At 36.0% G+C, this 24,224-nt stretch overlaps 2 protein-coding genes across 7 annotated transcripts in view; one reads left to right on the plus strand and one right to left on the minus strand.

Moving 5' to 3' along the window:
* CCDC186 (coiled-coil domain containing 186) overlaps positions 1-12,239 on the minus strand; it is a 36,797-nt gene extending 24,558 nt beyond the window's left edge. The window contains exons 1-2 of the mRNA XM_039352720.1: positions 12,027-12,239; positions 872-1,524 (exon numbers count right to left, since the gene is read on the minus strand). Of these exons, the coding sequence (XP_039208654.1) occupies positions 872-1,509 (638 nt within the window). The 5' untranslated portion in view covers positions 1,510-1,524; positions 12,027-12,239. The remainder of the gene's footprint in view (positions 1-871; positions 1,525-12,026) is intronic.
* A 4,623-nt stretch (positions 12,240-16,862) lies between these two features.
* TDRD1 (tudor domain containing 1) overlaps positions 16,863-24,224 on the plus strand; it is a 35,012-nt gene continuing 27,650 nt past the window's right edge. For 2 of the 6 annotated variants that reach the window (XM_039352722.1, XM_039352723.1), the window contains exons 1-6: positions 16,863-17,017; positions 18,968-19,267; positions 19,454-19,540; positions 20,342-20,394; positions 20,986-21,112; positions 21,653-21,758. In XM_039352722.1, coding sequence (XP_039208656.1) covers positions 19,024-19,267; positions 19,454-19,540; positions 20,342-20,394; positions 20,986-21,112; positions 21,653-21,758 — 617 coding nt within the window. In that variant the 5' untranslated portion in view covers positions 16,863-17,017; positions 18,968-19,023. The remainder of the gene's footprint in view (positions 17,018-18,967; positions 19,268-19,453; positions 19,541-20,341; positions 20,395-20,985; positions 21,113-21,652; positions 21,759-24,224) is intronic. The other 4 variants (XM_039352724.1, XM_039352725.1, XM_039352726.1 and 1 more) reach the window with 4 other exon arrangements.

Genomic DNA, 24,224 nt, shown 5'->3' on the forward strand with positions numbered 1-24,224 from the left:
TACCCATTCAACCATGTCTAAAAAATGTACAACCAATAGATTATAGTTGACTTTGTACATGTTACTATGCAACAACAAATGCTCCATCAACTGACAAAAATTCTGATAGGCGGACTATATATTATGTTTGGTTGCTATGCTTTAGCAACTGTTGTGTTTACTGCTAGGTTTTTACAGTATCATTTCAACCTTTGGATAATGGTAATTTCATAGTTAAGAATTAGCTATGAAGCTAATTAAGCAACTCTCCTCTAACATAAAACAGAAGATACGACAATGATTTTGCAAAGGGCTTCAATTCATGTTAGACTAAATTCTTTCCAGTTACCCCTTTTATTGTAAGTTCATCTTCTATAGGTAATTATCCCTATCTAACTTTAATTCAAGGTTAATGTAAACATATATCCAATATCTATTTTTATGTATATGTTACACTAATTGTCATATCTGATGACAATGCATCTTAGCAGGGATGCTGCATAATTCTATGTTGTTTTAGACTACAATTTATTTCTTAACCAATTACTCAGCATCCCATTACAGCAAAAGAAATGCTTGACAATGGAAGGTTTTTCATTCTACTTTTAATGCAAAGTATCTCCTCACCCGCAAAAAGTACACTGAAAAATATGACTAACATAGACACTGGGCTGACATTGCCCAATTTTTGCAGATTAATAAGCATCTTGGCCCTCACATTCCCAAAGAGTTACCTTAAGGGACTCCTAAAACTCAAAGTTTCAAAAATATTTGTCCAACTATCAGTTGCAGTATGATCATATCATTATGGTTATCCAGACAAAACTTTAAATCTATTACAGACCACAAAAAGGTTTAAGCGGCAGTATGCAGCTATTCACACAGTACTCACTTCTTTATTATATGCTCTTGCTGTAAATATTTATCTTGAATGCATTTTTCAAATAGAGCCAATGTAGTCTTCGTATTGCACATTCCGTTTGAAAGTGTAGGATTTCTCAACAAATCTGTTGACAGGAGCTCAGATTCAATTTCTTCTAGCAAAGCATCCTGAGAGGAAGCATTCTCTAGATTTGAGATTAGGTTCTTAGTGTAATCTGTGTCATATGGGCTCTCTGAACAGACCCCGTAAGGTCTTTTCACATGATCCTGAAATAGGTCTGTCAAGGATTGATTTTTGTCCTCAGTTTTCAAAACCTGTTGTTCGCCTTGTCCACTGGGAAAGCAATCTGCTTCCTTGGATTCTTTTGTTTTTAACTCACAGCAATCTCCATTAAAATCTGGAGCAGGTTGTGCTTCAATTACATTTGCATCCTCATTTAAATCAATAGATGGTAAGGTGGGATCCAGTATTAACTCTTCACTTTCTATGCTTTTTTCACATCTTGTGTCTGCAATATGTACATCATCCTGAATATATAACTTTTTGTCAGCTTCTTCAACACTTGGTAAATTGGAAGATTCATTACTAGTCTCTGATAGGTTGACCATCCTTGGAGTATTGTGCTGTTCTGGTAAGTGCTCATCCATCTTTCCACCAAGGATCTAGAAATAAAATCATTCATACTGTCATATAGACAAACAAGAGGTATTATATACTATATTCTAGGAACATCATTTTGTTGGTTTTTAAATATTATGTCAGTACTTGAAAATTAGTTCCATTAATTGAAAAACGTGAAGATATTTTTCAATTTTTTAATCTTTTCATATCCCATAATCACACATCACTGACACAATCTAACCAGAAGAATGAAAAACAAATTATGTAAATCATTGGCCAGTTAAATAAATAACCCATATTACCTAGTCCTAGGCCAATCATAGTTGTTACCTTTTAATTTAAATATGATGCAAACCAGGAAGTAATCCTGAAAGCAATGGTGTTGAAAGCAGCATGACTATTTAGATACATGTCCAATTTACCTGACTGTTAATAAAACAATTTATTCTTGTCCAAAAGCCTGTTCAGCCTCTTCCTATCAACCTGTCCACTTCTGGTTAAGAATACATACATGGTTAGAGAAAATAATGAAAAAACCTATAGATTTTAAGCCAGAATTATTTTTGTTAGCCATAATTATAGGTAATTATAAAAAGAGTGTATATATTTAATTTTACATATATTAACTGCAGCAAGAATTGTATTTGCTCAATATTGGAAAAATGAAGATCTACCAGCGGAGGAAGTATTATTAAAAAAACCTTAGAGTGTGCAGAAATGGATAGATTGACATTTAAAATGAAAGAGAAAGAAGATTCAGTTTATTTTAAAACATGGGATACTTTTTATAATTGGCTACAAAAACGAGGTAGACAGAAAGGAACTTAATATGTATTAGCAGTGCTTTTTTTCTAAAAAAAAAAAAAAAAAAAAAAAAAAGGTGCCGGAACTCACACACATCATACAACCCGCCTTGTCTACCCTACAAGGTTCCATCCAAAAAAGGTGCCTGAACTCTGTTCTGGGCGTTCTATGAGAAAAAAAGCCTTGTGTATTATGTCTTTGATAATTTTGATTATCAAAATTTTGAATATATACCTATCCACTTCCTTTGCAATGTGGGATATGTGGATTTAGAATTGCTGCTTCAATTTCAGCAAAGGGATTTTGGTGAAGCTCTAGATAGGTCTGTTCAAAAAAGAGTTTCAAGGAAAACCCCAAAAGAATATGTTCTTCAACTTGTTCAGAACATTCAAACCTGCCGATGATCAAAATCAAGAGAAAGCTTTAACTCTATTCCAATATCAGATTTAACCAAGAAGAGTTTTGATTTGACTTTTACCTGGCACAATACAATATAAAGTAAGCCGAAGAGATAGTTATATCACAGAATAATATATAGTTCTTCCAATAATTAGTAGTATGAAACTTAGGTTTCTTTTTATCATTCCTTGGTTTGTATTGCACACGGTAACATTTCAAAGGATAAAAAAAATATTAGACTTATTCACTCTGAAAACTCAGAAAACCTTGTATGCATAATCTACATTTTGATGAGAAACACTATATTTTTATTATTAACAGTGAATGTGTAAAACAATACAAAGTGCTAGCATCCTATTATTTTATATGATTGTCTCCCAGAGCACATAAAATATATACAGTAAATATGAAATCTCTTTGAATACTCCACATCTGAGTACCAAGCACAGAAGGACTTCTTCCTCCCTTCCTATTTCACAATGTGTTGAAAAGTCTAAAGAAAAGTAAACAGGATCAATTACAGCCAGCTCATTAATGCTATGAACAAAACAGCATTGGCTGACAACACAAATTGCCTTGCCTTAGCTATAAGCATACAGGTAGAAGATTTATATTTCCCATTAGCATGAACACAAAATTGAACACAATATCTTCAGTAAAAAAAACTTATTTCCCAAGCCCAATGAAAAATCAAGTTATTCTGCTTTCATAATATATCACTGATAATCATCTTTTACAAACTGTTCCTGCTCTTAAAATAAAATGTAATGATTCCTAATAAAATGAGGAATCTTATAGTAGAAACATTCAATAAATTCACTGCAAAGTGACTATACCAAAAGTGTTGGACTCCAGTAAACATTATACATTATATTAATACATCTGGACAGCTCTCAGCTCTAGCTAGGGAAAGTTCCTGTAGGTTTAAACTCCTTTAAATTTTGTTCCATTTATTTACCTTAGATAGCACCATCAAAAGGTATTGGAAAAATACACAGAACTAACATTAAATGGCATCATCATCCCAAAATGTAGATTTGAAAAAAGTATATTTCTCAAATTTTACAGAAACATATTTAGTGCTACTCATTTTTTTTACACATGGAATAACTGAATTGGAAATATTTGAAAAATGAATAAATCTTAAAATACTGTAATCCAGATCTAAAAAAATTAAGAGATTTTATAGAAAAAGCTGAAAAAATGCATTTATTTGTAACAAAAATAATAAAATAAAACTAAACAAGCTGAGGCCATACTATATTATATTGTTAAACTGTCTGGGTTCATACAATTTAAAGTAAGTTGCTGAATGGTTCTACCATATAAAAATATATACATAATGAAGACTTCTTAACCAAGGAGTTTAAATTGGTCCAAAGGATTTGGAAAAGAGCTGTATAGTTCCAATCATGCAATAATTTCAAGTCTTTGATAATCTAGCTTCCTTCACAGGCTTGGAGGTGTGTAGGTTGTCCAGCCTCTGATAATTTTCTTCTGGTGTCTTGGGTTTCATTAATAGTACTATTAATAGTACTATGTACTATTTCTTTTTTTTTTCTTTTACCATTCCTACTTTTAAAGTTTATGGCACCCAGAGCTTCTAGAAGTCAAACAGCCTCTATATCAGTGGTTCTCAACCTGTGGGTCGGGACCCCATTTGGGGTCGAACAACCATTTCATGGGGGTCGCCAAACAAGGCTGTCCGCCATTTTTTCCCCCTTTTCTTTGGCCATGTCCCTGGCACCCAGTGATGTATAAGTGGTTGGGGGTCACCACAACATGAGGAACTGTATTGTGGGGTCGCGGCATTAGAAAGGTTGAGAACCACTGCTCTATATGCAGTAAAATAAGTGTCTGTATTCCGCAACAAGTTTGTTGCAAGGACTTACTCTTAGTTTATTGCACAAATACACACAATAAAAAGTCAGCTATACACAGTACAGGACTCTTTTCCAAACTGTAAGATTGCAATCTATTTATCTTTTGCCCTGGGTATTCTTACAGGAATTCTTTTATAACGAACAGAGTTATGTACTTTGACCAAGACTTAGTTACAGACCTTCAGTTACAATTACAGTAAATTGCTTACGTGTACTGGATTTTGACCATCCTTAAGATAATGAATAACAAAATGGATTAACACCTGGAACAACTATTACCTAGAGCAAGTAAATATTATATTTTATCTTTATGCAGAAATGACTATAATAAATAGATTCTTATTAATGGGGCAAGGAAGGACTTTGAATGTATGTAAAACTGAAATAATAAATATGAACTGTAGTATCACATATATTTAAAAAGTTGTAAACAATGACAATGAAAGGAAGATAAAATTATTCTATACAGCATGTAGTTTTTGGTGATAAGTGGCAAATAATTCCTTTACTGCATCATAAGAAGCTCAAAGCTATATCCATATACAACTCTGTGGTAGTTGTGAAAAATACCCCATCATTCCTCTTCGAGAATGGCAGATAGGCTTTTATGTGCAGAGTAGAGCATGGAAGTATTAGTGTGTAAAAACTTGACAAAAGTTTTTGCAACTACAGCAAATAAAAAACCACAAACCATTCTGAGTGATCCATGCTTTTATTCATGTTAGATCACATGGTTCTAACATATTCCAGTTGTGAGACTGAAAAGATCAGTCCTAACTTTGTGGGTACCTACAAAACTATATTTCCCTTATCCTTAGACTGAAAAGATCAGTCCCAACTTTGTGGGTACCTACAAAGCTATATTTCCCTTATCCTTAGAAGTTGGCATCGTAAGAGTATGCTAAGAAAGGTGTTCTGACCTGGATTTCATAATGAAGATTCTTCAAAATACATATAAAGATTTATTTTCCAATAACACTGAATAGCTATTTTGTGTCTGAGGAACAAGGCAGATGGAATCACTTCTCTTTGTATATATCACAGGGTTATATATTTATTTGACAGCATATTTTAAGCAGGAAAAGTTGATTCATTCATTTCCATCTCTGAAGTTAATTTCAAGGTCACCGAAAGATGATGACAGTCACTCCATCCACTCTGAAAAACTACAAAAGGGTAGCAAAAGCTGCAATCCAACTAAAGAGTATGTCAGAATCCTATCTGCTTCATATTTTAGAGTACTGCCACCCCTCTGTTCTCAAAGGTCTTTCATGCCAACTTCTATGAGAGCAGGTTTCCTTTTCGCTAAAGAATTCAGTCCATTTAACCAGTGGCCAATCAAGAAGGAGCATGATTCCATTCAGAAAAGCCAACATGAAGAGATGAAGCTCTTTGTACCCTCTGAAAGAGCATATTTTAAACAGGTACTCCTCACTAAAATTGCCAGCCTAACTGCTTGGCTATACAGTTGCCGGTCTTCATTTTTTAAAACCTCTTTCTACATCGATTGCAGTGATTAACATCAAACCTCTGTTAGATCAGATACATGAAAATAAAGCAAACATCTGCCATATCATGTCAGCTGTAAACAAGCATATTAATCTCTGATAAACTTCCTAAATAGAAACCAGCAACTATATCAGTGGTGCCGAACCTCTGGCACTCAGAGCCCTCTCTGTGGGCACGCGCGCTGTCACCCAGTCTTAGGCCTTCAGCTGGGTTTTATAAAACGTTTTCGCTTTAGACCTCAGCCACCGTGTGCAAAAAAAAAAAAAAAGGTAATTGAGTAATATGTGATTCTAATACAAATAAAATTATTTTCAGAAGCTTCTTACAGGTTTTCTAGAAACTTCTGGATTTCCAATCAAAGAATAATATAGCAAGTATGTGAGTGCACGCTGGGATTTAATTTCTATTTTTTTTTATTAAAATTTTTTTTTAAAGTTTTACAAAAAACAAAAAAAAAACAACAAAAAATAAAACAACCCTCGCCCAAACCCTCCCAAACCACCCCCCTCCACCCCCCCGAGCTTCCCAGAGCTGAATATAGGCTTAATTAAAATTTTAAAAATTCTAAAAAAAATTAATCAACTTATAAGATAATTAACAATAAAATATATATAACAATAAAAACATATACATTAAAAAGAATACTTAAAAAAGAAAGATTTTTTAAAATAGCCTGAGAAGACATAGGAATGCTTATCTAATTCAAAACAATAGTTACATGGCCACTGTACTTTGATACAGTTAAGATTTCACAACACATTATTATCGCAGTAGTTGTGACTTACAACCACAATTAGGACCAGTATTTCCATTGCTTGTTGGTTGTTAAGTTGTACCCAATTGTATGTTCTTTTTTGCCATGGTTGTTTACTGAATCACACAGTAGTTAAGCAAACCTGATTTCCCTTCTGCTGGGAAGTTGCAAATGGCAATTACATGACCTCGGGATGCTGAAACTATAGTAAATACATGCTGGTTGCAAAGCACCCAAATTTTGATAACATGTCCATGGGGATGATACAACAGACGTAAGTGCAATGACGGTTGCAAGTCAATTTTTTTCAATGCCATTAGAACTTTGAATGGTCATTAAACAAATGGATGTAAGCCAAGGACCACTTTCATGCATTTTATGTTATGTTACCCTTTATGATGGTTTAGAAGTACAAGTTTGGATGGGGAATGGGAATATATTCCATCAAGTCTCCGGTAGGTCACCATTAAAATAAATACACAAGCCTTCCCAACTATTCTAGTCAAAGGATTAAGTCTTTTAAAATTTTCACTTGGTGCCAAAACTCAAAAGTACACCCAACACTTCAACCATCACTCTCCTTCTCAAGGACCAGAAACTTAACCTGGGTTCAAAAGAAGTTGGTTGCACAGGAAAAGGTAATTCTAGATGATGCAAAATGCTTTTTTTCAATCAACCTACTGGGATATTAAGATCAGAATGCTCCTAAGGAAAATTATTTTTTGTACATTCTTTCATAGGAAAAGAAACTCTACTATTTATGGTGGTTTTTTTCCCTCTCATCTCTAGGTTGTTTCTGGGATTCGGGCAAGGCTATGAGGGGTCCTTGGTGCTTTCTGAGCTTGGTTGTTTTCTTGCAGATTTTTCATTACCCAAACTAGACAGCATCATCAGTAAGAGTAAGGAGTGGGGCTTGCTCTCAGTTTATATTTTAGTTGCTTGCTCTGTCAGTGTTGGTGGGAGTGGTCTTGGAGGTTCTTTGGCTGGGCTCTTCTTGATTGTTGATCTGATATTAATCTTGGAGTTAATCTATGCTATTCTGGATGTTGATTAGGAGAGGGAGCTATTTTGGTTTTTTTATTTCTTTTCTGGCTTGTTGATCGTCTCTTTTCCACAGTATGTAGATATTACTTATAACTATTTGTCTATTGATGGCTAATTTGTCAGAGTGCCAGGCTTTTAGAAATTCCCTAGTGTTTTTACACTTGGCTTGGTTTAGGATGGCTACAGTTTCCCAACTGAAAGTATGGTTAAGTCTGTCCATATGTTGTGAAATTAAAGAGTTTTGATTATGTCTTCTGACTGCTATGGGCAAGGCTACGGAGACAGCTTCTATATCTCTATAAAGGGATCACAATTCTGATTATAGTATCAGAGGAGTGTTCCTACCTTGTTCATGTTTAAACACGGTATTTATCTATACTCTTATTCAAATGCTTGTTATTTGAATAATAAATAAATGTACAGTCATTCCAGTTGGTTACCATCACCAAAATATTTAGTATACAGTGAGCGCTAATCAAATGGTGACCTTTTCACGTAGAGTATTATTTACATTGTTAGATATTACTGAGATCTGTCTCTTAAGAACATTAGATAGTGAGTGAATGAGCATGATGGGAGAAAGACAGAAATTTCAAAAATAAAATATTCTACCTACATCTGGGCAAAACACAAGAAAAAATCTTCTTGATCATAGATCTAGATTTTGCAACATCCCAAAAAGGGAATATGAATTAGAATGTCCATAGAAAATTCAACAAATGGCCAAATGTTCCATTTAAACCAGAAGCACTCAAACTATTAACAATTTAAAGTGTGTATCAAATTATTATGGGGTTTATCATGATAAGGTGGATCAATGTCCAATTTGCATGAACAAGCTAATAGCAGGAACAAGATATTCTGGTAGAGCTCCTACTTTGTTTGCAAGTAAACATGCAACGTTGCAGCCCTGCAGAATCTACTCCCATTCTCCTGGGAAACCAAGTTACTGGCTTGTCATGCAAAGAGAGGAAAACCCAAAACAAACTGTGCTAGGGCTCTGGCTTTTGTCTGGCTCTGAGCCTTATGTCTTCCATACCTCAGCTGGATGGTGGTCAAAACTGAACTACCGTATTGCAGGCAATAACAAAATCAGGATCTTCTGCAGCAGAAATTATGAAAATTCTGCAAGCACGTCCACCTATTCAAAATATTGTTTTAAAGTTCACTTACTGTAAATGTTCAAAGAAAATGTGTTAATATTATAAGATTACATCATTGTTGTATTTGAAATATGTATCAATAATTATTATTAGTGGTATATTTACATCTTGTCCATCCCTAATGGAAAGAAATCATTAGATGGGGGGGGGGGAGCGAATAGGAAAGGGAAACCACACAAATTCATTTATCACTTTATGGGTCAAGAAAATGCAACATTTGAAAACTCTAAGGACATCTCAGATAAACTTATTGTTTTTAAATTTTCTTTTGCACTTTAACATGTATTTTATGTTTTTCTAGTAATCTACATTTTATATCCTATTACTTTTTATGATTTAATATCACATCTTGTGCTATTTTAACCCAATTGTGAACTGTATTGTTTTTTAATAGAGAAGGCTATATATATAATTAAATCTTATAACATTGAAAATGTCTTTTCCTGTCTGTACCTTTCAGTCAAGAGATTTATAGCTCAAAATGGAAGTCTCCTTTGTTGCACATATTACATTACCATGTGAGAAGACAAGTGACCAATAAATCAAGATACAAATAAATAGGCAGAAAAACAGAGCTTATTGACAAAATAATTTGATACATCCAGTATATTTCTACTGTTATTCCTACACTGTTTCTTAACATTGAATTTTACTTTATCTGTCATTGCTTGGTGTTCTGCTGCTAAGGCAAAAATTGAAATAAACATTTAACCTGTCAAACTGATCTTATTCTCAGTCATGTAATATTGTAAAATTACTAAGCAGCAAAGTGAAAAAAAAAAAAAGGCCCTGAGCGGTTTAAAATTAAATCAATTCAGGACTTTCAGACTGCTAAGATCTGCAACCAGTATAATGACCTCCGTCATTAGCTAATTGTCACAACATTGCTTTACTGTTTCTTATACTGAATTCTCTGCAAATAGAATTCAATATACCTTATGTATAAAGGTAAAAGAGTTCCTCGCAACAATACCTCAAAATTTATGAATGGCAAATTGTGTTCTATTATGTGTCAAATAACTTGTAACTTGATTGGATCCATAATATACATAATAAAACAGAAAATATAGAGACATCAGCTTGGAATGGTAGCATAGAATAACTGATTCAGAACATCATGTATCCTTATACATTAAAAAAATACAACTTCTGTATATATAAACACATGCTGATTCTATCTATGAGGCTTTTTTTAAATGAATTGGTTATTGGGCTATGCTATTATTATGGATTAAATTGTGTGTGTGTGTATGTGTGTGTGTTTGTGTGTGTTTGTGCATGCGAAACACATAATTATGAGCTGTCCTAAGTATCTTTTCTGTCCAAATAATTAGGAAATGTCATTTAAGACAAATATTACATTTGCTCTGAGCAGTTTGTATAAACTAGCTTTAAAAATCATCAAAGCAAGCCTACTGAATAATACTCTTTGTTCACATAGATAATAAGTATCAACTGCACAGATCAAAGAAAGGCAAGTCAATTTTACCAAGAAGCATTAACTCATTTATCTAAATTATATGGCTGTCATATATAATTACCAACCATATTGGTTCACAAAAAAAAAAAAAAAACACCATTCCCTGGTTCACAAAATGTGGGAAGAAAGTGCAAGAATGAAGAATCTGGTGCTGTATTATTCCTTAGCTATTAATTTTTAAAAGATTACTCAACTATGCTAAATTATATTTATTTAACTTTCAGCCTGTAACAAAAGCTGTTCAGAAAGATCACTGTAGCAAAACAGGCAGGAATTATGGATAAATTGTGTAGAATGGCTTTGTGAGCAAATTGATCTTTGGAATCTTTCCAAGTGACTTTGAATCTTATATCATCTGCTTTTATAAGCATCTGGCTACCTGGTTTTTAAATAAGGAAGCCACAAAATGCCTTGGTCATAGCTCAACATTCAAAACAATAACAAAGGCTTATGTTTATCTGTCACTAAGTCTCACTGAACCTAGGGGATTTTCTCTTAAATAAATATAATGAAGCTCACAAATCTTCTGAAAAAGATACCAAAAGCACTTTTATGCAGTAATCCAACTACTATTGATAATAAAGAATGAAGATAGAAATAACATAGGGAAACGGCTTTTCTTATCTATGCTTTTGGCCATGCAACCAAGATTGAATATTTAATACAGAAAATATTTTAATTGCAAACCAATAAAGTAAAATATACAGCGAAGCCAAAAGCTTTTCAGTAGGACGTTTGCCTTAACTAGAGAAAGCTCTTTTATCCGATGTATTCCTGTATTGCATTTTCCAAAACTTAATGCTAAATCTAAATTTCACAGGCATCCTACAGTAACAAAGAAATCAAGTCGCACAATCCTTTTTCAGCCTTCATGTCGGTTTGATTTAAAATGGTTATATTCAAACATTATGGCTCGCCTCTGAAGTCTGAAACATCAGAGACTCCAAATGATTTTATACCTGACACCTTTCAGATGTGTAATAGTAAGGAGGCAGCACCAATAGGTACAAAGGTATCCTTGAAGGATCAGTCACTTAAGGAATTAAAAGAAATTCCTCGCACCTTACATATCTGACCTTGAGGCCAACACCTTGGAGAACCTTTCTATCATTTACTTCCTGGTATCCAATGTTAACAGGACCGTCCACCGATATTGAACAAAAATGACAAAACCAACGAATACTTTCATACGAGGAGAGGGCTAAGAAATAATGTCCCTATGGAACCGCATTTAATAATCTACGCGGGGTTCCGCGGGAGAAGCAGAGAGGAAGCCTCGTGAAGGTTCGGTGTTTGACGTCAAAATCCCAATTAAAAACAAAACCACCTCGAGTAGATAGGTAAAGAAGTCGTGGGAATTCACCCCTGTAAGCAAGAGCAGGTTTTCCTGCCTACTACCCGAGCCCACATTCCTCTCGCTTAGCCTACCTAGCTTGATCTACATTCTTTGTGACTGAAACCTCATCAGATCGCAATATGTTCCAAAGCCCAGTCGGCAAGCGCTTACCCGTTTGCTAGGAGACTGGGCACCGGAGCATCTGTTGCTTTAGTAGCCGCTCTCCCATTGCTAATTAGAACCGAAGACCCAGAATGCGTAAGGGGGTGGGTGTGCGTGTAGCGGGAGGTACAGAGTCATTCTCGCTCCTCTCGTTCCTGCTGCAGCCCCTAACAGGAACTGAAAGCTGACACATCAACAAAGATGGCTGCCCCGGGGATCCAGACCAGCTTCATTGGAGAGGCGGAGTGAAGGCGGAGCGAGATCCGATTATCAGCCTGCAAGGGGGAGGAGAAAATATTCCGAATAGGTCTGGGTTAATTCCTCACTCAGCAGCCCGAAAGCTGCATCTCGTCATTCATCGGGGCGTTGCGATTCATGCCTAGTAAAATATCAGGCTTCGCTTCCCCCTCCCACTGGGACTAATCTGGTTGGGAGTAACGGCCCTGCCTTTTAAAGATCGCACGGGTTTCGAGGATTAGAGCCGTTTGCTAAATGAAACTACTGATTTTTAACGTCGCCATGGAGAGAAACTGCGGTTCAGCTTATTGAGATTGGAGATTGGAGTAGAATCGCAGAGCTTTCTTACTACAACGTAGTCCACGAACAATAATGCTGGAGTGGAAGTAGCCTGTCATTCGTAGAGTCCGGGGAATCTGCTTTTATACAGACCCCGAACTCGTAGAACCCATCTTTCTAGATTAGCTCACATGCAGAACCTTTCCAATCATGATTGAAAAGAAATCGATGTGCCCAACACCCATATTGTATATTTAGCACGGAGCTGAATCTGCTTTCTTTGATGACTCGCTTCTTCAAGCCTCTTGGAATGATTCCAAGTAACTATACACAGTACAGGCAGCTGGTGTTTCTCACGCTACCACATGTGCAATTAGACAAGATCTTCTAGGGTCGTATCTGCACAGCGCCAGTTCATCCTGCAAAGTAGCAACAGTAGCTGCTCCCGCAGGTATCCACATTCTTCAGCATGTAGATACTATCGAGTTGTAGTTGAGGTCTCCTAGCAGCAGCTTTAGGATCTTACATCTGCTGGGGTGAGGTATGGCCTATTGACCTGCAAAGGAGTAATGTAGTTATCACGCATGTTGCAGCAATTGGATATTCTATTGGTTCTACAGCTGCATTCCCGCCAGGATTCCATCTTTTGCAGGGGGTAGGCACCAGCCACTCATATAGGGCTCTCTTGCTTGAAGTCTAGACACAGAAATGCCAAAGCACCTGTCCAGCCTAGACGAATTCAAATCACCAGGACCAGATGGATTATACCCCAGGGTTCTCGAGGAACTGGCAGATGTGATCTCAGAACCATTGAACTATATTTTTCAAAGATCCTGGAGCACTGGGGAACTACCGGAGGACTGGAAAAGAGCTGATGTAGTTCCCATGTTCAAAAAAGGAAAAAAAATGGACCCAGGAAATTACAGACCTATCAGCCTGACCTCAATACCTGGGAAGATTCTGGAAAAGATAATCAAACAACGAATCAGCGAACACCTAGAGGCAAACAAAGTCATTACTAAAAGCCAGCATGGCTTTGTCAAAAACAGATCATGCCAGACAAATCTTATTGCATTCTTTGACCAAGTGACAAAATTAGTGGATCAGAGGAATGCTGTGGATATAATTTACTTGGACTTCAGTAAGGCATTTGATAAAGTAGATCACAACCTACTACTTAATAAGATACAAAGAAATGTGGGTTAGGCAGCATCACCACCAGATGGATCCGTAGCTGGCTTCCTCAGTGGAACCGCATCTACATGGAGGGAAGTGTATAGTTCCTTAGGAAGGCCAAGCTGACTCCCAGCTGCTGGCAGGGAGCTGGGCTGACTCCCAGCTGATTCCCAGAAGCTGGGCCGATACGCGGAGGCTGGGCCGGCTCCCAGTTGATCTTTGGGAGTTGGGTGGTGCACGGCACTTCCACCGACCCCCAGCTGATGTGTGCACACTGACCCAACTCTCAGCTGGCTCCCTTCGGCTCTATGTGGACTTCCGCGGGATTAACGTGGTTTGTGTGAAGCACCTGTACCCACTCCTGTTGATGAAAGACCTGATCCACTTGGGTACAGGGCGTGTGTTCACAAAGTTGGATCTGAGGGAGGCCTACTCTCCCAGTGATGGCGAACCTTTTAGAGACTGAGTGCCCAAACTGCAACCCAAAACTCACTTATGTATCATCAGGTGCCAGGTGGGCATGGCCCATTGGTGATAATGGTAGACTGGGTGGGACTAAGAAGTTCAATTAATTCCAACTTTGCGATATTTTCTTTTCCCTGCAAGAAGTTGAAATTTATTCTTTTTTTTTTTTTTGCACATGGTGGAGGCCTAAAGCAAAAAAGTTTTATAAAACCCAGCTGAAGGCCTAGGGCTGGGGCGAGGATGCACGTGCCTTCAGAGGGCTCTGGGTGCCAACTGTGGCACGCGTGCCATATGTTCGCCACCACAGGTCTATTCTATCAAATGATTTATACTTCTTAATTTGTCTAAGTATAACCAGTTTCTTTCTCTCATGTTTACATTTGTGATAAAACCACAAGATTCTGGTTTCAGCCATTTTCTTTGCCCTGGTGTATATATCAGAGATTTAAAATTGCCTTTATCTTTCATCCAGCTCTGGGCTGTGTTACCTCTTGTCTCGCCCACACACACCCCTCCCCTTTGCAATGTACTCTCTCCTTCCTGAGAAACTGCTGCTTCATTGTAATTCATTACAGTAGCCTAGACTAGCTTCTGGCCACCATTCTCTGCACATAGCCTGATCTAAAAACCAGTTGGACTTTGTTTTTGTTAGGCTACCAGCATGCTCCAGTCTGATAAGCCATCTGTGCTTGAGCAATAGAGATCCATGGGTTGAAGGGTTTTAAAAAAAATATTCTTAAAAATTAAAAAATTGAATATAAGATTAGTTTATTCAACGAGGGCTAAAATAAAAATTTATATCTGGTTACCCTAACTGGACTTTTGATGGCAAAGAACATTTGACAAAGCTTTTGGATTTTGATTTTTACCTAAGAAATGAGCTATCCCTATATCTGTGCATTTGGTTTTTCTTGCCTAAATGTAGAATCTTACTTTTCCCACTATTGAATTTCGTTAGATAGACCCATTGTTCAACTCTATCAAGATCCATCTGTATATTGAGCTTATCTTCTGCAGTATTGGCTATTCCTGCCAGCTTGGTGTCACCTGCAAATTTGACGAGTTCCCCTTCTATTCCCTTATCTAAGTCACTGATGAATATATTGAAGAGTATTGGGGCTAAAACAGAACTTTAGGGTACCCCTCTGCAATTTTCCCTCCATGTAGATGCAGTTCCATTAAGGACTACACAATGAGTCAACCAGTTACAAATCCATCTGGTAATGCATTGATTTTTGGTTCCATCGTGTGGTAATGTGGCCAAAAAATGTGGCTTCTGATATCTGGACATGAGTCTACTGTTACAGCAGTGTTTCTCAACCTTGACAATTTTAAGGCATGTGGACTTCAACTCCCAGAATTCCACAGCCAGCATTGCTGGCTGTGGAATTCTGGGAGTTGAAGTCCACATGCCTTAAAATTGTCAAGGTTGAGAAACACTGTGTTACAGCAATATATTTATACTGCATCATTGTAATCACTGATGTCAAGAAAGTTAAAGTCCATGTATATGCAAGGAATAGCATTTCAACCAATACTTTCAGATGTTGTCGAGTTTTATATAAATATTGGTAAGCAAAGAGGCAAAATGAATAACAAGGAACCCATCCTTAATAGAGTATTGAAAGCTTTCCTCATTAAGAAATTATTTAAAAATCCAAGCTTCAGACCCACATTCTTGCACAAAAGTGCTCCAAACCATAAGATCCATAATTATAATGCTTTAGTTTCTGGCAATATTTTTACATAACATTAACTGAATCATGATTACTGAATTACCATTATTTTCTAGGTTTTATGGCATATCTTTATCACACAGGATGAGATCAAACAGCACGTTAAGAGTAAAATGTAGTTAACTAGTTGGCAATTCAGTGTCCTATGGCTACCTTATAGTTTATGGTGTGAGGTAGTGTTAGTTAATTTAGCTGTTTATTTTGTGGGTTCACACAGCTCGCCAAAGCATAAACTAACTCCCCTAGCTGGGTTAGTAAAACAGTAGGTTGAAATATGTCTGACTAGTTTGTGGTTTGCTATGTTGCATGAATCTAAAACAGTTGATTATTTCAATAAATTGCAGGCTAGCAAGTTATTGAGTTTCAAATTCTGCAAGAGCATTTTCTTTCTGCAAACACAACTTTCTTAGGAAAAAAAAGTTGCTTTGGATAGTAAACGAAGGTATAGTATTTAATCTACTGGGCTCAGATATAGGACTGAGATATATATCCTAGTGTCTGAAACAGATTACTTTACACTGCAATTACTTAAGGAGGTCAAATGCACGGAACCAAACAGTTACTTCCTAAGAAAGCAAGCACTGAAATAATTACACAAGTTCAATGCCACCTATACACAATGCTCATACTTTAGCATTTGACAAATACCTAAAAATCAGTATTATTATACTATTGTGCTGTACACGGATATTTTAGGTACAGGCAGTGAAATCGGATGTCCAAATCTCGTGCAAGAAAATATGTAAAGCTAAGGCACAGGTACCGTACACCCTAGACAACGAACCGAACCAACATGAAAAGAGTTTGCATCATCGAGAAAATTTAAAGAATTAAGAATACAGCTTGCAAACACGCAGCTCGCGCAGGCAAAACACCCCCCCCCCCTTTCCCGGCATTTCCTTCAGAATCTCCGCGTCCTCCGGTTATACAGGCGGCGCATGCGCTCTGGCGATCACGCGAGGTGGAAAAAAGGAGACGAGGCTAAACGTCCGGAACGAAGCCTCGTTTCATTCGGAGTAAATAGCCGAGAAGGCTGTTGAAAAGACCCTGCGGCCCTTTATTTTTTAAGTGGGGAGAGTGGCGGGTTGTGCTTCCAAACTATCAAATGTAAGCTCCCAGGCTTTCGCTTCTACTTCAACCTTTGGGTGGTAGGTTGCAGTTAAGCTCGCCCAGGACCCCTGGAGAATACACCCGCGAATGCTTTTGCCCCAGTCTGGAGTGGGCCGGCCGAGCCACAAATTGCTAAATCTCTTCCATGCGGGTTTTAGATATTGCGTCCTTTACTTTTGGACTACATTAACACCTTGCACGAGCCCTAATGCAATGTCCGTGTTTGGAGTGTAAGCTTTGTTGTAAAAGTTGCAGTTTTTGCAACCAATTATGATTTAATGCTGGTGTGTGAATTCGCTTCCCTTCTCACTCCGCGCCATTAATAGCTTAAGAGTTAAGTAGTCTCAATCCCGGATCCTTCCAAGCTTTCTCTCATTTGCTTTTCAGACACGAGTCTTAAGCGTGTAATCTGGCGTGCGATCGTTGTTTTTCCTAGGCTGGATACCCTTGTTACTGTAAAAGACCGTAAAGTTTTGGTTTGGCCAAGGTGGAATATTAACGTTAAATTCTTGAAAAGGAAGAATAGACAAAACCATAGCCAAGAAACCTGTTCGTTGGGACTAAGTGTTTTAGTTTTACTAGTAATGAAGTATTGTAAATCATATTTCCTGTGGCCTGTGGTTTTCCAAACTCTGTGCATTGTGTAATAATGCTTTTTTATGTATGCTTATATTTTTGGTGTATTTTGCTAGTACTTACATAAATTGAACTTGTGTGACTAAGTGATTTCACTGCTGTATTACTAGCTTGTCTCTGATTCGTATGAGAATGTGTAAATAACCCTAGTATGAGAAATACAAAGGTATTACCTTTTGAATTTCTAAATTTCAGTTGAAATATATCCATGTGCCAATATTGTGAAATTACTGTATGTGTTTGAAACTTGAGGCAGATAGCATGGAACTGTTAATATTCCTGGATGTGATTCTTTAAACTTTAAAACAAAATGGCTTTAAAGAGTTTGGAATATTGGTTTTCTTTGAAGAACTGTGTGTATTGAAAACATTGTAGGAAGAGAATTTGTGAAAAAAAAATCAGAATGTCTGGTAGCAGTTTTTATAATTAATATATGAGACTAAACTATCTCTCCTATAATCTGAATGCTCAACCTATTCTTTCTTCTGCTTCCCTCCATCACAATTTAAATCCTAAATAGTCTTAACTGTTGTTCTGTGCATCTGATAAAGTGAACTGCAGCATACTACAGCTTTAACCTTTTAATAACATTTATTAGTGGAAAAGGTGCTATCAGATATCTTCTGTGTGCTGAAAGTGGTTTAAATTTGCTCAATTACTTTTTCCAGATTTTTTTCAATGAAAAGGAATATGAGAAACTAATTTTAGAAAATCTGTTTTGCTGGTCAAAGCATTTAATACAGGGGTCTTCAAACTTGGCCCTTTTATGACTTATGGACTTCAACTCCCAGAATTCCTCAGCCAGCATGCCTGGCTGAGGAATTCTGGGAGTTGAAGTCCACCAGTCATAAAAGGGCCAAGTTTGAAAACTCCTGATTTAATACATGATTCCCTTTTGAAAACATTTTTTAAAACAATTGTTCTTTTGCATTTTAAAGTATTGTTATGAATATTATGTTACGTTCTGAGGGGTTAGATCAGTGATTCTCAACCTTTCTAATGCTGTGACCCCATAATTCAGTTCCCCATGTTGTGGTGACCCCCAAGTGGGTGTGGCCACCAATAAGAGGGAGTAGGACAGCTAGGGAAAAGGGAAAAAAATGGCGGACAGCATGGTTTGGTGACCCCCGTGAAATGGTCATTTGACCCCAAATGGGGTCCCGACCCACAGGTTGAGAACCACTGGGTTAGATGATTTAGCCCATATTCTAGGCTTAACAGAAAAACATTACATGTAGAAATATCTAAATTATGTTTAGGATTGTTTATTAGTACAATTTAATTGTTAATGTATTTATTTTACTTTCCTAGCTATTAAGTTATCCATGAAATTGTAAGGAAATGATTCTAATATAGATGTGTGCAAAATGGAACAAAGGCTACAGATAAGGGATCTCAAAAGTCCAAATCAGTCTTTGAGAAGTCCCAGCACAAGCCCCAACTTCAAAAGTATTGTACTTGATGATAAAGTACCATCATTACTCAACAATTTTTCAATTTGTGAGCAGGCAAAATTATTTGTTGCAAATTGGAACGGTTCAGTTGAAAGCAACCATGATGGCTATGATCACAAAACTGTTTCATTAAATGTGGCTGGAGTGGGAATGAAAGGTGAGAAAAAACCCTTTAAATTTAATGTACTTTGTAGCGCTATATTTTTACATACTCCCTTTTGTAATTTTATCTTGTGAGATTTTGAAAACTAGGAATAATAACTTTTGGTTAATTATTTGTAAGCGTTTGGTTCTAAAAAATGTTTTCCGTTTGTAAAATTGGTTAATTTTGTTCTTTCATCAGGTAAAGCTCCTCCAGCAAATTCTCTGGAGTTTGTCAACCAACTCTCACCTTCCCAATCTCCAGAATCAAAGCTCAATGATCCAGAAGGTATGTATGTTTTGGTAAGAAAACCAGCTAATTGGAATAAAGAACAAAGTGGTATGCTATAACCTTGTAATCATTGTTTATCTGTAAATATTGGGAATAGTGCTATTATTGAATAATAGCATTGAACGTAATGTTTTGAGCATATGGATCATTTATATGCCAAAAAAATATCACAGCCCCCCTTTAACAACCAGAATTAGGACTAGGAACTTTCTCATTAAGCCAAATGGTTAATACAGGGGTGTCAAACTGCCGGCCCACAGACCGGATATGTCCTGCCAAAACCGCTCCCACCCCATCGCTGGCAATGGAGAAAAAGTCGCGATAGATCACGACACATCATGTGACGTTCCGAATTTGACACCCCTGGGTTAGTAGGTAAAACAGTAACTGTGCTAAGTTATGATCTTATTTCAATTTTGCTTTACAGACCTCTGAAGGTTGTATGCTAAATGCAAGGACTGGTCATAAAGTTACTTTTTCATCACTATTGTAACTGCAAATGGTGTTAAACAAGGTAGTCATTAAATTAAGGCTAACTGTAATGGTTTCATGCTCCCTTGAGTTGAAGTCTCAAGTTAATTATAAGAATCATATTTCCTTGATGATTAGAACTTAGAACTTCTTGTACTGTAAAACTTCATTAACTTAGAATTGAATCCATCTAAATCTACCATAGGTTATTTCTGGATAAGCATTTTATCTGATCAAAAAAAACATATAAAATTGAATAAATTATTTAAAAATATATTTAATCTGTAAAAATTATTTGATTCTAAACATTTCAATTCTATATTGTAGGGACTTTCAAAGTTATAAATAATTTGCTATCTTCTACAAAGAAAATAAATCCAGTAAGTTTCCAGTAACAATTTTTCTCTGTCGTATTGTCATCATTAATATGATTGTTAATTGAAATAAAGTATGCTATTCCCAGGTTACTGTCTGATTCACAAAGGTAAAGGTTTCCCCTGTTCAGTTGTGTCCAATTTTAGGTGGTGGTGCTCATCTCTGTTTCTGGACCAAGGGAGCCAAAGTTGTCTGAAGACATTTCCAGGTCATCTGGCCACCAAAGTGCACAAAATGCTGTTAATTTCTCACCAAAGTTGTACCTATTTATTCGCATTTGCCTGCTTTCAAACTGCTAGGTGGGCGGGATTTAGATTTATACCTAATAATAAACTGTAATTTGGTTTATGTTAAAGTATCATATATTATTCAATGTATGTAATATAATATTCAAGTATTTAAAGAAAACCTGGCCTAGTCATATGTTAACATAGCTGTTGTATATTTCTCTGAGAGACATGTACTTTTAAATTTTGTGTATTCTGTATCAGTCTCACTTTCTGAGAAATTAAGAATTTTAATATAAAATACTACAATAGTAATATCTTACAAATTTAAGATAAACATATGTTTATATTTGTAAATATGCTTTGTAGGTATCTGACTCAACATTGATACAAGCAATGCATTTATCAAGTTCTGACAAAATTTTACCTATCAGCTATAAATCCAGTCCGTTAAGTCCTTTATATCAGCCCACTTGCCATTTTTGTGGGCTGTTTGGTAAGTTTTCGTTAACTAATCTATGATAAAATAATGCAGGCTTTAAAATGTCAGTTAAAAGTGTGATCAAATAGCGCTACTTGTTAATAGTTTTTAAGTGAAATTAATGTAATGTGAATTCAGGTGTCAGCTGAAATATCTAAATCTGATCACAAATTTACTAAGTCGCCTTATGGAAATTGCAGCCTATATCTGTCAAATTGAAGCAAATATAGACACATAAGTTGAATTAAGTTTACTGAAATAATTGTTTTATTACTTGAAACTACTGTTATGAAAACAGACTTGTTTAGTACAAGCTTACAACAGTTTTCTATAAAAAGAATTGAAGTATAAAGCTAAGTATTCTTCGTAGCTGTCTGATTCAGCCTTGATATAAACAATGCAGAAAATGATTTCTTCAGCTAAAGCTTAATACCTAATGAATCTATACACTTGTACTGTAGCTTTCTTGCTAGTTACATGTTAATTGTTTGCAATTGCTTTTCTCCAAGAAGATTTTTCTCTGATGCCCCAGTAATCTTTGTATAATCTTTTTAGGATCTTTAAGATGCACCAAGTGTAAGCAGGTCTGTTACTGTTCTGCAAGTTGTCAGATGAAAGATTGGCAAATACATAATATTGTCTGTAAGCCAAGTAAATCGAAGTAAGTTAATGGATTACAGTTTGTTTCAATTTAAATGAACGGTAACTGTAAGCTTTTAGTTCACCAGTCAAATATATGTAATAATAATGTGCATTATCTTTAATAAGAGTTAATGATTATTTATAGAATTTTTTAAAATTCTTTGATTCAGAAGAAAAAAGCCACATCAATGCAGACGTCTCCTTATTTAGATAGGCATATAGTTGTATATTCAGATTATGGTGGTGTACTTTTTAAATTATTATTAAATTATGATTGACAAATACTGTCAAGTAATTGAATAACATAGATTGATGATACTGTACTTGAAAAAATAAGAAAAATATGTCCTAGAAAGTAGATAGAAACAGGTAATATACAAATTGATTTTTAACATATCTAAAGCAGGAGTCCCCAAACTCCGGTCCGTGGACCGGTACCGGTCCACAGCATGCCAGCAAGAAATCCGCACAAATAAGCAAAGCTCCATCCTCAGGATGCAGGCAGTATTCAAAACCACACACCCTCTGGTCCGCAGAAAAATCTTTCTCCATAGCACCTCTGATCCAAAAGGTTGCTGGTAGAACTGTTGCAATTAAAATAATGTAAAATCCATCTACATTTTATAGAATTGTGTTTGCTACTTCTGGTATTTTAGCAATAGCAGTAGCACTTAGACTTATATATTGCTGCATAATGCTTTTACAGCACTCTCTAAGCAGTTTGCAGAGTCAGCATATTGCCCCCAACAATCTGGGCCCTCATTTTACCAACCTTAGAATGATGGATGTCTGAGTCAATCTTGAGCCAGTTAGGATTGAACTCTTGGCAATGGACAGAGTTATCCTGCAATACTGCATTCTAGCCACTGTTCCACTACGCAGATAATTAACATTATTTTATTATTTTAACTTTATTTGGAACCTTTTCTAGAAGTTGTTAAATTATCTAAGGATTTTCAATGTTATTTTTAGGTGAATACTCTTTTCACTGCTAAGATTAAATAAATAAAAAGCTTTTAACCATTAAACGCAATAAGTAAACGCAATAACACTAACACAGGGAGATTTATTTCTTTCGTCCCTCTGGTTGGTTTTTGGGGGAGGAGTTGTATTAAGGGGAACAGGTAGTCCTTGGCTTACTGCCACAATTGGAACTGGAATCTTGGACACTAAAGATGCAGTAATTAAGCAAGTCATCACATGAGTGGACCTGATTTTATGACCATTTTTACTGTAGTTGTTAAGCAGATCATTGTGATCATTAAGCAAATCATGATTGTCAGAAGACAGGTGGGAAAGTCACACATCACAATCATGCAACCACAAAATACTGCAACTATCATAAATGTGAGCTGGTTGCCAAGCATCTAAATGATGGTGTGATGGTCAAAACTTTGAGGATGTGTTGTAAGTCATTTATTCCAAGACCGTGGTAACTTTGAATCGTAATTAAATGTCAAATATCAAGTACTACCTGTGTAGTACTTGATTACACAACCCCCATAAATTAAAACCAGAGCTTTTTGGTGACAACCTCTCCAGAGTTGTGTCAATCTGACAAGTCAAGTGCCAGCAATGAATAATTCTAGAAGAATCCATTTTTGAAATCGATCCTTTTAGTTCTTCTAGATAGTTAAGTAGTCTCAAAATTGGTGTAAGGGCTAATTAATGAAATTATAATTTCGGTATTACCCAGTAATTATTTAAATTGATACCAAAAACCATGGCAATTTGTTAGCTTTTACTGTTTTATCTGTTCTTTATTTAGGTTCCCTTTTTTCCATATGAGTCAGATCATAGTGATTGTCCAGTTCTCTAAGCACTTTCTTGCCTGTGTGTACAATATATGAAAACCTGTTTTGGAATTTCTACTGATAAATTTTGAACATTGAAGGATTTTCAGTTTGGCAGTTGTAATCCATCCTGAAATACTTTTGGCCAACTTTTCATTTTTTGGTTTAATATCTTCATTGTAGGCATAGGTTTATTGATAAACATTAATATTTTGGTAATATTGATCCCTAAATACTATAAAGATTTATATATAGTTGGAATCCTTAAATTGATTTTGAGCTTCCTTTTCAACTTTCCCTTCAAATTTCTCTTTAAGGCTTTATTGATATGGTTAGTTGAATGGGAGGTGTTCAAAAGAGTCAGAATCATATCATAAATTTCAAAGATAGCTCTTATTACCTAATTGTATGCCATAAGTCTATTCATTGGTTCTATTTTCAGAGCTTCCATAGCTACATTGAATAATAAAGATTGATACAAAACAGTAGTCAATTACTATAGAATCTTTCAGTAGAATAGAGTCATAACAGTTATCCACTATAAAACCTGTGCCCTGAAATCAACCATTTCAGAGATATTTTCATATCTAAACAGAGAAACAGAATGATTGAGGGTGTGCAAAAAAGCAGTGGCAGCAGGAGTGACTTCCAACTTTCTGCTGGCTTCCCTGTTCTGTTTCCTGGTGGGAATC

Source organism: Crotalus tigris, unplaced genomic scaffold, assembly GCF_016545835.1.
Source record: "Crotalus tigris isolate CLP2741 ecotype Arizona unplaced genomic scaffold, ASM1654583v1 scf7180000018468.2839379, whole genome shotgun sequence".
Lineage (NCBI taxonomy): Eukaryota > Metazoa > Chordata > Lepidosauria > Squamata > Viperidae > Crotalus > Crotalus tigris.